An 18831-nucleotide genomic window follows, 5' to 3' on the forward strand; every position below is an offset into this window, starting at 1 on the left:
TCGCCTCCCTGCATTGTGCCTACATATGCAAATTAACCGCCATCTTTGTTGTCAGTTAACTGCCATCTGAGTTGGCAGTTAATTTGCATATAGCCCTGATTAGCCAATGAAAAGGGTAGCGTCGTACGCCAATTACCATTTTTCTCTTTTATTAGTGTAGATATGTATATGTAACAACCTAAAAAGTGTCTTTTAAATGTGGTTTTGCTTTGGCTTCATTACAGTTTTTGTTTTTTGTTTCTCAACCTGGTAAAAGAAACTAAGTGTTTTAAAGTGTGTCCATCAACAAAATGAAAAGGCAATGTACTGAATGGGAGAAAATATTTGCAAATAATATATCTCATAAAAAGTTGATATCTAAAATATATAAAGAACTCACACAACTCAATGGCACCCCCCCCCAACAATCCAATTAAAAATGGGCAGAAGATCTGAATAGACATTTTTCCAAAGAAGGCTAATAGTTACCTCAGGGAAATGCAAATCAAAATCACAATGAGATCTCACCTTACATGTTAGAATGACTGTTATAAAAAAGGCAGCTATAAGTATTGTCAAGGATGTGGAGAAAAGGGGACCCTTATGCAATGTTGGTGGGAATCTAAATTAGTATAGCCACTATGGGAAATAGTATGGAGGTGCTTCCAAAAGTTAAAAAGATTAACTACAATATGACTCACCAATTCCACTTCTGGATATTTATCCAAAGAAAATGGTATAACATAAAAAGATATCTGCTCCTATGTTCTTTACAGCATTATTCACAATAGCCAAGATATGGAAACAACCTAAGTGTTCATTGATGCATGAATGAATAAAGAAAATGTATATACATACATACATGTGTATGTATAAATGTATATGTATATATGAATACACACAATAGAATATTATTCAGCCATACAAAAGAATGAAATCTTGCTATTTGCAACAACATGGATGGATCATGAGGACATTATGTTAAGTGAAATAAGTGAGACAGAGAAAGACTAGTATAGTATAAACCAGGGTTGGGCAAACTTTTTGACTCGAGGGCCACAATGGGTTCTTAAACTGGACCAGAGGGCCGGAACAAAAGCATGGATGGGAGTGTTTGTGTGAACTAATATAAATTCAAAGTAAACATTACATAAAAGGGTATGGTCTTTTTTTTCAATAGTTTTATTCATTTCAAACGAGCCGGATCTGGCCCGCAGGCCGTAGTTTGCCCACGGCTGGTATAATCTCACTTATATGTGAACTCTAAAAATGAAACAAACAAAACCACACAAGCTCATAGATACAGAGAATAGATTGGTGGTTTCCAAATGGGGGAGGGGGGTGGCTGAAATGGGTCTAGGAGATCAAAGGTACAGACTTCCAGTTATAAAATATATGTCATGTGATGTAATATACAGCATGGTGACTATAGTTAATATTGCATCGCATACTTGAGAGAATAGACCTTAAAAGTTCCCATCACAATGAAAACAATTTTAATTTTGTGTGATGACAGATGTTAACTAGTCTTATTGTAAAGATCATTCTACAATGTATACAAATATCAAATCATTATGTTGTATACCTGAAATGATATTAATGTTGTATGTCAATTATATTTTAATAAAAACATTAAAAATGAAGTGTGTACTATTTCAGGATGGATAGAGGTTTGTTTACTTGGTCAAGCACTGTTATAGATGTTATTTTAGGCTGGTGATACACATTTGTCTGTTTATATTTTCCTACAGATAGACTTGTATAGAGGCTGATTTATGTAGCAAGCACAGTCTTTATGGTTATATAGTTAGTTCTAAAGAAAACATGGTGATTATGGTGTACAGATTTCTAACTACCATTGGCCCATTGTGGTTACTAAAATTTGACAGTCACTGGCTTAGTGTGGCATCTCAGACAGGTATATTTTGCATTTCAAAGGGAAAATGTGAAAATGGATAATATCTTGTAGGAACAAAGAAATTAGGCTGTGAAAGTGAGAGTACCTAGTAAAATTAATATTTTGAACAAGCAGATAAATACTCTCCTTTCTCAGCCTTGACAACAGAGGGGATTGTAGAAAGAAACAAGTACGATAGAGAGCTAATGATTTGGCTACAATGCTGGATCTTGGGCCTGTCAAATGGGGTGCCTCCACCTTCCCTACCCCAAGAAATGAATAAGTGAACATTTGGCATTTACCCCTAAAATCAATAACTAATTCTAAGTCAAAATAACGAGCAAGTTATAGTGTTATTTTAAGCTTCTGTGCATTTATTTTCCCCCCAGTCTTTGGTATTTATTAAAGTAATCTAGCCAGAAATCCAAAGAGAATTCTTCCTAATTAAAGAAGTTATCTCTGCATTATTCACAATAGCCAAGATATGGAACAATCCACATCACAAAAATGGGTTAGTAAGATGGTAGACTAATAATGTCCCCTATTGAAAAATTCAGGGTTACAGAAGTTGGGGGTAAGGATAAGGGAAAGGTGATAGGAAACTTTTTGGAGTAAGATAACCAAATATATGTAAGTTTACTGGAATAGATTCTCTGCTGCTGAATATTCTTATGGGCATCTCCTTTAGAAATTCCATCTTCATTATTTGGTTGACATCTTCTATCAAGTTTTAGGGAAAAGAAATTTTTCAATTTCTTTGATCTTTTCAGATTAGAAGTCTTTGTATCATAAAATAAAGGATGGAAGTTAGTGGTGATGGGAAAGAAGAGAGAATATGAGAATAAAGAAAGCTTTGAAAAAAGAAAAATCTTGAAAATATGATCAAGACTTTTTACATATAATTTTCCTTGTCATTTTGAATAACTTTTCCAAAGTGGTGATGGTGAGATTTCTGGGAAAAAGCATAAAGAAATAGCCAGGAAACTGTTTCAGACCCTTCATAGGAAATAACCTAGTAGGTGTTACAGTAAAAGTGTTAAGTAGAAAACTGAGTTCAGGTTTTTCTTGCCATCTAGTTTTGTGCTAACGTAAACATAGAATATGAATCTGTACCAAAAAGCTATTAAGAAAAACATTAGTACTCTCAGGAGAACCAGATAATAAAACCTGTATTAATAGTGACTGTGGAAAGACCAGTTGCTACTGGAAATTGAAAAGAAAGCAAGGTTCTAACTTTTGACTTTGAAGTGGTAATACATTTTAATTCTTTTCACTTTTACTTCATACATGAGTGTCATGAAATTTCCGTCATGCTTGACTAAAAATAAAACAACAGAACAACAGTATCCTAGTGCTACTTGTGCTAGAGATGTAAATATTTTTGAAGGATTAAAAAAAGGCAAACTGATCCTCCATGACGAAAGGTCAGAAGTCAAGTGTTATTTATGAAGTTCGTTTCTCATTTACTTTTCGTATTTTGGGCTTATTTTCAGGCAAAAGGACTTCTGTGGAAGATGGAACTCTGTCTGTTTTCCAGAACGTGTTTCCAAGCCTGTCAGGGAACCGTGAAACTGCTGCTGGGTGTTGAGATGCTGGAAGAACACCTGCCTAGCTGCTAGCGCCTTCCCTCCTACTGAAGCCATGGTCTTCTCTGCAGGGCTGACTGCGTCCCACACGGGGGCAATCAACACGACGTTCGTGGTCTATGAAAACACGTACGTGAATATTACGGCCCCGCCACCAGTCCAGCATCCTCTGCTTAGATACAATTTTAACACCCTGGCTCCCACGGGGATGAGTTCCTTGACCGTGAATGGCACAGCTGTACCCCCAACACCAGCAGCTTACCAGGGCCTCAACCTGCCTCTGCAGATCATCCTTTCTGCTATCATGATATTTATTCTGTTTGTGTCTTTTCTCGGGAACTTGGTGGTTTGCCTCATGGTTTACCAGAAAGCCGCCATGCGATCTGCCATTAACATCCTCCTGGCCAGCCTGGCGTTCGCAGACATGTTGCTTGCAGTGCTGAACATGCCCTTCGCCTTGGTAACTATTCTCACTACCAGATGGATTTTTGGGAAATTCTTCTGTAGGGTATCTGCCATGTTTTTCTGGTTGTTTGTGATGGAGGGGGTAGCCATCCTGCTCATCATTAGCATCGATAGGTTCCTGATTATAGTCCAGAGGCAGGACAAGCTAAACCCCTACAGGGCTAAGGTTCTGATCGCAGTTTCTTGGGCAGCTTCCTTTTGCATAGCTTTCCCTTTGGCCGTCGGCAACCCTGACCTGCAGGTACCTTCCCGAGCCCCCCAGTGCGTGTTTGGGTACACAACCAACCCAGGTTACCAGGCTTATGTGATTTTGATTTCTCTTCTTTCTTTCTTCATACCCTTCCTGGTGATACTGTATTCGTTTATGGGCATACTCAACACGCTCCGGCACAATGCCTTGAGGATCCATAGCTACCCTGAGGGTATATGCCTCAGCCAGGCCAGCAAACTGGGTCTCATGAGTCTGCAGAGACCCTTCCAGATGAGCATCGACATGGGCTTTAAAACACGTGCCTTCACCACCATCTTGATCCTCTTTGCTGTCTTCATCGTCTGCTGGGCCCCGTTCACCACTTACAGCCTGGTGGCCACTTTCAGCAGGCGCTTCTACTATCAGCACAACTTCTTTGAGATTAGCACCTGGCTCCTTTGGCTCTGCTACCTCAAGTCTGCATTGAACCCACTCATTTACTACTGGAGGATTAAGAAGTTCCACGAGGCCTGCCTGGACATGATGCCCAAGTCCTTCAAGTTTTTGCCGCAGCTCCCTCGTCACACAAGGCGACGGATACACCCCAGTGCTGTCTACGTGTGCGGGGAACACCGGACGGTGGTGTGACTGTGGGAACTGCCTGAAATTTGGGGTGATGGTTGTTCTTTACTGGACTCTGAGTTTTCTTTCACATGGCTTTTCCACTTACAGTTTCCTGGTTTTTATAGGTTTGTGTGCGTGTGTGTGTGTGTGTGTGTGTGTGTGTGTGGTGTGTGCAGTATAAAGAAAGAATGGTGACTAGTGATAATTCTGTTACCAAGGATACGCAAGAGGGCAGTGATCACAGATGTTACCTCCAGGATTCGACAGGAATCCTCTATTTAGGGTGGGAAGATTGTTTTTGTATCTTGGGTTGATTTTGTTTTGGAAGCAGGAATCAGGATTGTGCTTTATTGAGCCTGCAGGCACACTGAGTTGTCGGTGTTTGGTATGCTGCTCAGGTGTGCTTAGTTGAGTTTATTCTTTTTCTTCTGGAAAACACTGCTGCTTTTTGCCATTGTATTGGAGCCAAAAACCACATACATCTCAGTAGATAAATATTTACTTTTATTTTAAGAAATAACCCAAGGAGGTTAGTGACATTTCAAAGGTCATTAATATTTACTTTGGTGCACTTTAGGAAATAATGTACAAACTAATTCAGTCATGTTTTTCAGAATTGTTTTTATACATGACATGTTATGCTTTAGGCGACATTACATTATCATTTCTAGAAAGATAGTTTTTAAAAATGTTTTATCTGCATGTACAGTTTTAAAGGAGAGAACATAGAAATGTAGATATTTTTCTAAGCACAATAGCAATTCTTTAGAGCAATAGGGCAAAGTCAGAAGGACAGAACATCCTTGCAACTTTAAATGGGATGCAGTGAGGGGTGGCTGGTGTGGGCTGTGGTGTCTCCTTTCACTCAAGGATTCTCACTGAGTCCAGCAGGGAGAAGGACCTACCACTGTTTTGCACCTACCATGTGCCAGGCACTGTGTATCCTTTTATCCTCACAGCATCCTGTGGGGTAGGTATTATTTCTTCCTTTTTTACAGATAAAGAAAGAAAGTCTCAGAGACTAGAATCCTGCCCAAGGTTAGTCCCAGAACATCTGTGGGAGTCCCAAGGCTGTGCCGTTTCTCTGTGCCACACAGGCATAAATTCAGGTTCAGATGTTTCATAGTCAAGAGGGGCTTTGCATATCCTTCTATTTTTTAAGACTATAAAACCTTTTTAACAATAACTTCATCTTTTAAATTACCAAAAGAAATGTGAAACTAATGCAGAAAGTCTGGGAAACATAAACATGAAATGAAATCACACGACTTCCCTTTCACAGTGGAACTTTAAAATCGTAGATAAGTAAGATGATCAGGAAACAAGATGACGCTTTGGTTTACAAAACAAAGGACTGACAGTTATGGAGAAGTTCAGTACGGCTGTGTGTAGGTCTTGGCTTTGTGGGTGTGGAGGCTCCCAGGGTTCAGCTGTCTCTGAATGTTCTAGGGATGGTAGGACAGCACTGTTATCCGGGCTTGCCCCGAGCAGAGCTGGCGTTGGTGAATATGCTCCGAAGTGAGTCGCCTACATAGAAGCGAAGATAAGCCCTGGTCCAAGCGTAGAGCAAGTTGTAATAGGGCTGGTCTGGGGTTTCACATTACTTTTCTCTTGCTGATGATCGGACCCCCTTGGTGCATCCAGACCCTTTGGTCCCCTTCTTCCTGGAACCACTGATACACTTGATAAAATAGCTGGCAGGGTTGGGGCTGCAGACGAAGGCGAGAGGGCCTGAAAGTGCAGCCCCGTTGCTACACCCTGGGCTTTATAAATAGGTAAGTAAACCATGAACATTTTTTGATTTATAGCATCTTTTTGGAATTTTAGTGTTTTGTGGACCTCTGCTTTTTTCAGTTGTACAACTAGAGAGTTGGATCAGATGAATCTAAGGTCTGGCCCAACGATAATGTGCTTCCCTCCATGTGAGAGTGGAGATGTTTGACGAGCCCAGTTGATGTTGGCATCACTCTTTGGTCTCCAGTATTACTTCTTTACGTTTTATTTCATTAGCTGTTTCTTAACATTGACCATCTGAAGAGCACGTGGCACAGTATCAGGAGCTAGGACTTCCGAAGTTCGATGACATCACAAAAGATCTGGGAAACCCTGCTCATGCCATTGTAACAGTGTTGGAACTCATTTTCCAGATGAAGAACTTTTTTCAGACTCGAGCATATTATTTAACATGTTGGTTTGGGATCATCTGATGATGACAGTCACCTACCTCTTTGGTTTCTACTTCTGTTATTCACAGGTAAAGCTGTTGCGTCCATAGGGATCTTATAGAATATCAACACTACAATAGATACTAGTAGCATATTGAAGTGTATCATGCCTCCCACTTTCAACTGGATTTCAAGCAGATATTAATAAGTATATTTGAAATTAGACTTTCTCCAAGGAAAGTAGGCATGCTCCGTATTCATCTTACAATATATATTGGCAGTAGGTCTTGAGACTCCTTTTTGTTTGCAGTTGAGACTGGGTTTTGGCTTTCTTTGTCCTTTTTATGAGCAATCCTTGGGTACTTTTGTGCTGCTTGGTAGGCAGTGCATCATCTGGTGAGAACTCTGGATTGCCTACTGAGATGCTCGGTGTCTGTGGAAGAAGAAAGAAGAAAGAAGAAAGGGGCCTTTGTGAGAATTGAGCAACACCGATCAGCAGTTCTCTTTACACTGGATAATCTTGATCAGATGACAGTTTACAAATCATTTTGAACGTTTTTATTGTGTATACAATTTGAAAGCTTAAAAAAAAAAAGTACTGTGGAGTACCTTTGAAAAATTTAGGTGCAGATTCCTATGTTGCCTATTCCCCTGTATTTTCTTGAGGGGAAAATACCACTACTAATTATCACCACTGACTGACATAATCAGAAATGGTTTTTGTTTCCATTTTCCTTCTGGCTAATAAGTAAGAAGCATGAAAGACATAGTGAAATATGTGTGGCCAAAAGTAATCCCCTATAGTTTGGAGTAGTGATACTCAAGCTTTCATATGAATATGTGTCTGAGTATTCCCAGGGGGGCATTCACAGATGCCCAGGGCCCCAGAGTGTCTGCACTGGGCCCAGGGATGCACGCTTTTATTTTGCTGACGACCCTGCCCGATTCTGATGCAGGTGGTCCAAGGGTCATACGTCAGTAATCATTTCTGTTGAGAATATACCCATTTCAATATTGTCTGTGTTATTCAAAAATGCTTGTTTTGTGTTGGAAGCCATTATCTTCTAGTGCATGGGTAATCCTTATCCAGAGGAAAATCTACTCATTGTTGTGCCTAATTTGCTGCCATGTGTTAGTGCTGGATCTCAGCAGTAGTAGAGTTACCTTCTTTCAGCTGGCACAACTCTGATAAACCATCTCATTTCACAGGAGAGCAGAGAGAGTGACTTAATATTTGAAAGTCATGACTTTCTGGAGCCTAATTCCTCTAATATCTTCTCCCAGAGCGGTGTCTATTGTATGGAACCTCCTGAAGAGGATGAGGGGAATGTAAAGTCCTCTAATCCCCACTGCTCTTCTTATGCCAGTCTCATTTAACGGAAGCATGAAGAAGAGAAAATAACCTTTTCAAATCCATGTATTTTGGTTGCTAACAAAGATATTTACTTTTTTCTTGAGTTTTGCTTATGTTTACATGAAAATATTTATGTATATATCGCAGAAACATTTTCACTTGCTTGACATATTATTCTGCCATGATTTTTAGTTTAAAGGATTGCTTAATTCAAATTTATTTTCTCAGCGACAGTCCTTCTAAACTGCCTTCATTGAAAACTCAGTTTTTATAATAATATCAAAACACATGTTTGTTATTACAGGTAAATGGTAATACATTTCTTATACACATACACACACATATATATATATATTGGTACTAGGACTTTGTAATTAAAAATAATTTATTTTAAAATAGTACCTGACCTGTATGGGGAAAAAACGCTTTGAATTTTGGACTGTTAATATTCAGAAATCAACAAGTATGGTTATTTGTGCATATTCTTATTACAACCAGGAAAAGTGCTCCCAATAAGAAAGTTAATAAATGTTTAACATTTCTAAAAGTCGAGTTTTTTAAGGACCAGTTCATTCTATCTTAGAAGACTTGTCATGAATAATACTTTCTGTTAAATTAAAATCTGAGTTTAGTTTCAAATCTTGTTTTCTTTGGGTTCTTATTTTCAGATTTGACCTCAAAACTGGTATATGCATAACTGTACTCTAATTTTAGAAGTTCTTGGGATAGTTAAGGATGACATGAAACTTGGCAAGAGAGCATTAGTATTAAGAAACAGTTTTAAGAAATTCTGTCTGGAAGAGTTGTGAAAATTTTACTGCTGAGTCATGTAAAATTAGATTGTCACTTGGCAAATCAATGACAACATTTGCCCCTATTTTGACAAAATGATTTCAACGACGCTTCCATTTCTAAAATTTAAGGTATATCTAAAATCCACTTTTAAATCCATAGGAAATGACCTGTGTATATAAGAGTTTTAATTTTTCCCAGTTAGACATGGGGTTTTATTTTAATTTTTTTTACTCTTATGCAATAGCTAAGTATATTTAAGTTACAAAAGAAGGTTGATTTACAAAAGAAGGTTGTCGTCAGAGGTGACATTCGACATTTTCTTTTGAAATGGAAAGGTAAGGAAGATATAGCAAAATAGAGGAACATGTTAAACTCAAAGCATTTTCACATCTACCATGAAAATAGTGAACCCCACTCAACTCATTCATAATACAAAGAACCTTTAGGAGCAATTTATAAATTTATACCTGACCTGTATGGGGTCAGGTATAAATTCAATGCCAAAAGATTCAATGCCAAAAGAAAAAATAAATATTTCTTAGCTATATCAGTCAGCGTTTAACCAGAGAAGCACAACTAGTAGAAGATAGTCATTACAAGAATTGGCTTATGTAATTGTGGGGTTGGCTAGGCAAATCTGAAATCTGAAGGGCAGGCCACCAGGAAGGGAGGCTGGGAATTGCAGGTGGGATTTCTTCTTCCTCAAGCCTCAGTTCTGCTTTGAAGGCCTTTCACCTGACTGAGTCAGGCCCACCAGGTTGTCTAGGATGATCTTTCTTAATGTGGACTGAGATGGACTCTAATCATATCTATGAAATACCTTCACAGCAACACCTAGGTTAGTGTTTGACGGGATAACTAGGGTATGTAGCCTACACAGATTGACACATCAAAAGACCATCTACAGCGGTGATATGCAAATTTATGATAAAATTCTCCTGTGGTGCTGTGATCAGTCACATAAACCTCAGTGTTGAGGTTAAAAAGATGACCAAGACAAAGTTGTTCCAGAGGATTGGATACACATTCTGACCACATTATGTTCAGACTCATGGGATCACAGGCATAATATTGATCTTTGATTTTCACTGTATCTGTTTTGAAACTCTTAAAAGGGAGTACTAATTGATAAAATGATTTTGTAAACCAACTTCCTTTCTAGGCGAGCTTTTATTATTTGTGATACTTGTCAAGGCTGATGCCTTCTAAGGAATTTGAAAGTATAACATTAATCTCAGCATAAAAGTATGCAAATCATAATAATAATGATGGGTGCTAATTTTGGGCCACTTACTGTAGTCAAAATACTACTTTATTTTAATTCAAAGTATTTTCTCCTTCTCTAACTGAGGAAATTATGTTTCCAAGAGATTAAGCAACTTGTCAGGCATAGTGTGGATTCAAACCTAGGCCTAATGCCAAAGTTCATATTTTTTAGGCTTCCTTGCTTCTATTATCCTCTGGTATGAGCCCCTAGTGAGAAGAGCTTACTAAGCACCGTACTGGGTGATTTTTACCCTCCACACATTGCATAACAAAAAGCATAACAGCAACACCTGTTCACAAAGTCGTAGATATTAACACAAAACCTAGGTGGGTTGGTTCTTGGTTAGAAGTCATTAACTGTATTTGGCTCAGTCAGGAGGCTGTCAAGCTAACTGGGCCCCTGAGAGCCTTGGCTACCATCTCTAATGTCATAGAACTTTCCTGGCTCTTGCTGACTGTGGCTGAAATTTTAGGGCCATGTCAACACCCAGACACTTACCTTAACTTGCATAAATCTCAGGGCCCCTTTTGAAAGGCTGTCTGTCACCTTGGTGCATAGTTGGGTTTTAATGATGTACTAACTTATTTGAAGTACTGGGGTTTACCTATAGTAGCCAAGACTACTTGGGAGAAGAGGTGGAGGTGATGAAGTCAGGAGCCATGGGGTCCTGGGCCAGCTTCAACACTCCTTGCTGTGTCACTGGAACTCTCAGTGGGACACAAAATGGCAGTATTTTTAAGAGATCAACTCATGATTGGTACAGTAATGATAATTTCTTAATCCACGAATCACTTTACTAAACCAAACCAAAACTGTACCCCAAAACTGTTACTGTAGTTTATTATATATTTTTGACAATAATGAAAAAATTTTTTTCATGGTGTACTTTTATCTTACTGACATCTGTTTTGTGTCAGTACCTGTTAGAAGTTTTCAAATACATTATACGCTAATACGCAGATGAAGAAACAGTTTTGGAGCAATTAAATGATTTTCCAAAATTCTCCCAGCAATTGGGAGGTAGAGCTGGGATTCAGACACAGCTTGATGGCTCCCAGCTCTAGGTCTCACTTTGAGTCTGTGAGACTTTACTGTCAGAGAGAGAAGGGCTGGATAGTGAGGTTGCAACATTTGGAAAAATCAGTAATCAAGTCAGCAGAGACCAGATAAATGATCCCGGAAAGTATCTTAATCTAAGAGGTACATTGTTATTAGAAAACAATATTATAGAATGTTTATACTTTTAAGGAAATAATATATATATTTTTTAGTTTGTCACCCAAGATCAACCATGGAAACAGCTGAGCTCACAGACAAAGGAACATGGCCAATCAACGTGAGGAGGCCAGTAATTGCTGCTCCCCAAGGTGTGGCCGGCAGGTGGGACTTAACACTCTGAGGGGACCCTAGCAGGGTGTGCACCCCCACTTGCTTCGGTGAGTATTGCTGCCACTTTTGCCTTTCCGGACTTAACGCTGGAAGAGCTTTTCCCTCATGGATGCTGGGGACTCCTTGGGAACTGTCAGAGCCAGGGCAATTCTTCCAGGACTCATCAATGAGCAAAGTATCTGCAAATGGCATGTTTCTCTCTGACAGGAATAAAGATGGAGTTCTCTCGTACGCCTTCCCCAAAGGTCTTTATAGTCCAGTGATGGCAAACCTATGACACGTGTGTCAGAGGTGACACACGAACTCATTTTTTTGGTTGATTTTTCTTTGTTAAATGGCATTTAAATATATAAAATAAATATCAAAAATATAAATCTTTGTTTTACTATGGTTGCAGATATCAAAAAATTTCTATATGTGACACGGCACCAGAGTTAAGTTAGGGTTTTTCAAAATGCTGACACGCCGAGCTCAAAAGGTTCGCCATCACTGTTAGTCTCAAAAGCTATGATTACCTTAGATTGTGAGACATCACCATATCTTATGTTCATCTGTGTGAAGGCTGTTATTGCCAAGCACCAGGTTTAATTTGATCTCTGTCAAAGGCAAGAGGCTTCTCATGAGAACAAATACATAGTAAAACAAGATGCACACTGAGGGGAATACAGCAGTGTAATCCAATGAGAGATGTGATGACAACCCCCCTAAAACAAAACGACAACAACAATGGTCTTGATGTCTAGACCCCCTCCTCCCTGGAGTTCACAGGTTTCTGCCCCCTCGATACTTTGCTTCCTGATGGCGGAACACTGCGCTTGTTATTGTTTCCCCAGCATCTGGCACCGTGGCTCACAGAATGTAGTGGTTCCCAAAAGTCTGGAAATGGACCTTTCTATGATAGAATCTTTGTTTGTTTAATCCTCACCCGAGGAAATGTTTCCATTGGTTTTTAGAGAGAGTGAAAGGGAGAAGGAAAGACAGAGAAATATCGATGTGAGAGGATCACATCTATTGGTTGCTTCCTGCACGAGCCCTGACCAGGACCCAGGCCAGGGAAAAGCCTGCAACCGAGGTACGTGCCCTTGACTGGGATGGAACCTGGGACCCTTCGGTCCACAGGCTGACACTCTATCCACGGAGCCAAACTGGCTAGAGCTCGATGATAGAATCTTGGTGGTAAAAATCCTAACGGACTCATCTAAACAAGTGAGTTCTAAGTTGGCAAGACCTGAGACCAGCACCCAGGTCTTTTGTCCCCAAGTCCAGTGGCCTGCCCACAGTACAAACCTGCATCCTTGATTTGGGGGAGAAGGTAATCTGGGGGTTTTCTGACTCTGCATGTAGGCTAGTTTGGGGGACAGTGTGGAGAGCGGATAGTGCTGCTACATCTTTATTTGCCAAACCTGGCACGTCTAAGAGTAGGGCACTATGTATAATGTTTTGATCCAATGAAGTGCAAGTCACGTGATGGAGGAGGCCCTCTGTTCCTTTTATTTGTAAGGTTGATCTATGAATACATCTGTGGTCTTCACTGAATATGCTTGGATTCAGGCTTCAGAGGATAAAGGAAGGAGATGACTCAAGGTGCAGCCGAGAGCACAGGGACAGATGGTCAGATGACAGCAAATAAAAGGTGTGTTTTTGTAACCGTTGTGTGGAATCTCAGTTTGTTGATGAATGAGAACGGGGATATGGATGAAGCATATTCAATAAACACCTCCATCAGGGAGATTTGAGATGGGAAACGTTTTCTGTCACTGGAATGAGATATCCATATGTTGAATGCCATTTGAACACGTGCAACAGCGATTCAGAGTTTAAATCACTCTCACCATGGTGTTGGCAGGACTGGGAACACATTTTTTTTTCAGCTGTGCTTCCTGATGGGGCCTATAAATAGCTTGGGGGAAGTATATAATTATCTCCAAGTAGAAGCTAAAGGTAAAAAGCTGCTTGAGATTTTAAAAGCACATTTAATAATTATTATTATGTAACATTTATTAAGCATGCTTGCTGTGCTCATTGTCTTTGCCAGGAAGAAACTTGAAATAAAAAGCCAATCCAGGCTGTCACATATATAAATAGACCAAAGGTATATTAACATGGTGCCAGAACAAAGGGCTGATTCAATACAAAGAGAAAACTTCGGAGAACAAAAAAGGCAGCCAAATCAGTGTAGTATTGTATAGAAGTGAATCAAACTTATATTTAGTAAAAAATCTTTAAAATACTGGCAGTTTAAAATAAAGATGGATAATCACATAAAAACACATAATATTATAGTGTATGCATGGGGTACCGTGTTTTTGGCAGCTAGCTCAGACTTTTACATATTAACGGCGTTTACTGCGTTCAGTGAATGAATAGTAAGCTTTAAATACTAAATAAAGACTCATTGTTGGCTGAAGCAAGGTGCTGTGAATGATGATTTCAATCGTCAGTTCCTGGCTAAGACTGTTATTACCTATAGAAGGTTAACAACCAATAATCATATTAATGGCAGTCATCATTTATTTGATGCTTGCTAGGTGATGCAACTCTTATACCTATATAAAAATATAATCTCTAATTCTTACAATAACTCTAGGAGGTGGATATTCTATTTTACAAATCCTCCAAGCCTCCAAGTGGTTAATTGAATTTTAAGAGGCCACAGGACTCACAAAGTGGAGATAAAAGAATTCAAACCTATATCTGAGTGGACACTGAAACTCAGGCTTTTTTTCAAATTATAGTATCATCTGTCCAACCTCTTACCTATACTTTCTTGTTTCCTTCACCTTATTTTGTTCTCCATTCATGAAGGATTTTCCTGTAGAATCTGATTGTCCCACTCAGCCTAGCTTGGACTTCGTGATTCACCCTGTTGCCTCCGGTCCTGCCCTCAGTGTGTCCTCAACTCTTCTATGTCTCCTCACCTGGGGCTTTGGTGATCCAGGTCCATTATTCATCACGTCTTCATCTTGGTATAATACTAGGCTCAGCATTGCTAGACACTTCTCAGCACGGGTAATTTGCATGGATGCTATCCCAGGAGATAAAACATGAGTGCCCTCATTGTGGCTTGGGAATGAAGCACAGGAAATGAACCGAGGATCCTTAGTAAACACTACTGGCCCTTGTATCCTGAGAGAACTTCCGAATATAGGGCAGAAATCCTGGAGGCCAGGCAGGTACACAGCTCCTGAGGCCAGGACCAAGAGAAGACTTGAGATCTAAACAGTCCAAATGACGGCAGTCTCTTTGTGTTGAGGTTCTTCCGAGGAAGATGTTCAGACATGGTGACCATTAGAAAGGCAGGCAAGACTTTGGTAGTAAAGGGGGACTCAGGTTGATAAAGTTCCTATTCAGACCTTTAACCAAAAGCCATATACCCTTTCCCCCAGGAATGCTAGCTTGGCCAAGAGATCATGAAATACCTAAATGCTTATGACTCTTGTCATAAAGTCCTCAATTCTTAGAAGCAGGACCTTGTGGGAATTTGCCCCCTTTTGCAGCCTGAGTGCTCATCTGGGTGGTTTCGGTTTAATCTGAGGAGGGGCTGATAAACAGTAGTATTATGAAATCACGGGGCTAGAGGTAACATTAGAGCAAAAACAGCAGTCCTTTCCTTTCTGGATAAGGGCCAGTTTCCCACAGTAACTAACACAGCAACCACCAGTTTATGAGAAAAGTCAAATCTAGGCACAGATATGGTGAGAACATGGGAGTGAAGTGTGAGCCCTGTCAGTGTCTGACAGGCGCAGCGTAGGGTTAAGCAAAAGGAAAGCAGGAAAGGAACAAACCCTGAGGAGTGAGAGCTGCAGGCGTGAGGCCAGTGGGCAGAGGCTGGGAAGCTAAGGAGATGCACAGCAGGCTATCGAGGAGGCAGGCTCACATCAAGGTTTGCACTGTTCTTTCCCACAGCCCTCTATAGACAGCTGCGGAAAATGGGTCTTTGCTGCACCTTGTGCTGTGATTATCCTCATGCTGTGCCACCCAACTTGCTCCCCGGCCTTCTCGCTCCATTCTCACTACGTACTCTCTTGTGAGCAGCTTTCTCCCTTCCTTTTGACTTTTGGGATGCGTTTCTAGCAGTTAGTTTTTCTTCCTTCATGCACTACAAGTAGAACTCCCTAGCCACGCTTCTTCAGGCAACCCTGGGTGATCATCTCCTCTGGTCCAACCATAACTCTGGGTAGTATTACCCTGACCCCTCAAATGTGACATGAACATCAATCTGTGTATTCATTAAAGTAGTGCTAGCTTTTGTGACAACAAACCCCTCCAATGAGTGGCTCAACACAGGAGTCATTAATTTCTCTTACATATAACAATGCAATTCTGATAGATGTTTCTAGTTGGCTCCCAAGTAATTGTTCAGGAGGGAATCCAGGATGATGGAAGTTCTAGCTTCAATATGTGGATTCCAGCCAATATTCAGCCAGCAGACTGGATTGAAGAGGTACCATGGGTGGACATCTCAAGCCTGGAAGTGACATTCATCACTTTTCCCTCATGTACTGCTGGATAGAATGTCCTACAATGGAGATCAGAAATGTGAACTACTTGTGTGTCTCAGATGAAGAAATGAGTTTGGTGGAAACAGTGTTTTCTGCTACAATAGAGCTGACAGTGACCCCTTTGTTTCTGACTAGTGCCTCAGTTTCCTTTGCCACTGATGAACACTGTACCCAGGCTGTGAAATTTATGAGGAAGCAGAATGAGTAACAATCTTGATATCCTGGCAGAGAAGAGAGGCAAACAGATTAACAATCCCACACTTCTAACCAGTCAAACTCCTCCCTGGAGCACCTGGAGAATTTCTGGGAGTGTTTCAGGCCATGTCAGGTCATCCGGCCTGGCAACAAGTGCCTCCACCACCATTTGTCACCTCTACTGGGTGTCAGTCAGTGTGTTGCTGTGTCTTGGAGTTCTGGTTGCTAGCACAGGTTTTATTCAGGAACAATGAGAACCAGTGACTGACACCAGGAAGGCTTTCTGAGCACTTACATAATTTATTTGTCTAGACCACAGAATGAGTTGTCTGCACATAGAAGGTCAGCTGGCAAGCTAACTGTATCATTTCAGTAGCCAAGGAGGAGATGAGCTATGTGAGTGGAGGAAGCATGTTACTGACACATGAAATGCAGTCAATGGGTACATTTGTAGGTATATCCCAGGAAGCCTGGTACTTGTATAAATATACCCCTCCGACCAGTCAGACTCCTCCTGGAGCACCATGCAGGATTGGCAGTATAGCAGTGGTTCTCAACCTGTGGGTCGCGACCCCTTTGGGAGTCGAATGACCTTTTCACAGGGGTCACCTAAGACTATTGGAAAACACATATATAATTACATATTGTTTTTGTGGTTAATCACTATGCTTTAATTATGTTCAATTTGTATCAATGAAATTGGGGGTCACCACAACATGAGGAACTGTATTAAAGGGTTGCGGCATTAGGAAGGTTGAGAACCAGTGCACTATAGAGTCTAATCCAGGGGTGGGCAAACTTTTTGACTCGAGGGCCACAATGGGTTCTTAAACTGGACCGGAGGGCCAGAACGAAAGCATGGATGGAGTGTTTGTGTGAACTAATATAAATTCAAAGTAAACATCATTACATAAAAGAGTACGGTCTTTTTTTTTTTTAGTTTTATTCCTTTTGCAGGCCGTACTTTGCCCAATCCCTTACGAATGTGCTGTTGGGAAAATGCCCAGAAGAGGGTGCTATTGAGCCTACTCCCTTTCTGGGTTGCTATTCTCAGAATGCCCAAAAGATGGTGCTATTGAGTCTAATCATTACTAGGGCACTGTTCCACGAATGTCCAGAAGACAGTGCTATTGAACATAATCCTTACTAGGGTTCTGTTCTCAGAATGTCCAAAAGAAGGCAGATTAAAAATGGCCACAATGTAAGCGAATGACACACAGACATACACCCTAGAACAGTGGTTCTCAACCTTCCTAATGCTGTGACCCTTTAATGCAGTTCCTCGTGTTGTGGTGACCCCCAATTTCATTTTACAAATTGAACATAATTACAGCATAGTGATTAATCACAAAAACAATATGTAATTATATATGTGTTTTCCGAGGGTCTTAGGCGACCCCTGTGAAAGGGTCGTTCAACCCCCAAAGGGGTCGCGACCCTCAGGTTGAGAACCGCTGACTTAGACAAAAGAGGCCTCTGGACAGCAGCTGAAGTTTCAGAGAGATATCTTAGCTGTGGAGGGTTCCCACTGAGAACTCTGGGTTATAATCCCCCAGCTCTGATGTTAGAGCTAGGAGGCAGACACCACCGTTTCTTGTGCTGAGTCATTCCCTCACGCTGGTGAGGTCATCTTTCAAGGGAAGACTTTTGCTATCAAGGTGGTTTTTGCCTGGGGGGGAAGACAGTTTTCCCACCCTATTGGAAAACACCTTGCCCCACTTTGTGGAGTTTCTGGGGCCCATTAAGATACTGAGAATGACAATTAGTCTCGGGGCAGAAGCAATTGCCTCAGCCTGTTGGAAAATGTCTCTCCAGAGGTTATGTGGATGATTGGCTGAGGGCTACTCAAGAGTTAATCCAAGCAGTCTGCAGGCAGAGGCAGGTCTTGGAGGCTTTGACTCTTTGCCTGATTCATTAGCTAGAAACAGTGTTCGACACTATCCTGCACTAGAGACTGAGAAATGTAGCAGATCCACCTAATACATATTCACAAATCCGAAGAGGCAGCCAAAATGGGGAGACAAAAACAACCCCCAAGTGAAAGAATAAGAGAATTGTCCAGAAGAAGAGATAAATGACATGAAGATAAGACATTTACCTGGTATAGAGTTCGTAATAATGATGGTAAAGATGCTCAACAGCATGAGAAAAGTTATAGTAACTATGAGAAAGAAAAAAAGGCTGATATAGCACTAATAAAGAACACATTGGAAGGAATACACAGCATATTAGGGGAAGCTGAGGATCGGATCAGTGAAGAGACTAATCCCTTTCTAGGGTGATGTTCTCCTAATGTCCACTCGAGGGGATTATGCTCAGTAACGCTGTCTTGCGGGCATTGTGGAACAGCACCCTAATAACGGATTAGGTTCTATCGCGTCCTCTGGTGGGCATTGCCAATGAGCATAATCCCCTACTATGGT

At 40.7% G+C, this 18831-nt stretch overlaps 1 protein-coding gene across 1 annotated transcript; it reads left to right on the forward strand.

Moving 5' to 3' along the window:
- The first annotated feature begins 3364 nt into the window (after positions 1 to 3364).
- Positions 3365 to 8899, forward strand: GPR63 (G protein-coupled receptor 63). The gene has a single exon (XM_015557699.1). It carries the CDS (start codon positions 3518 to 3520, stop codon positions 4763 to 4765), a length of 1248 nt encoding a protein of 415 aa, XP_015413185.1. The 5' UTR covers positions 3365 to 3517; the 3' UTR covers positions 4766 to 8899.
- Positions 8900 to 18831: the final 9932 nt, after the last annotated feature.

Source organism: Myotis davidii, unplaced genomic scaffold (assembly GCF_000327345.1).
Source record: "Myotis davidii unplaced genomic scaffold, ASM32734v1 scaffold269, whole genome shotgun sequence".
In the NCBI taxonomy this organism is placed as follows: domain Eukaryota; kingdom Metazoa; phylum Chordata; class Mammalia; order Chiroptera; family Vespertilionidae; genus Myotis; species Myotis davidii.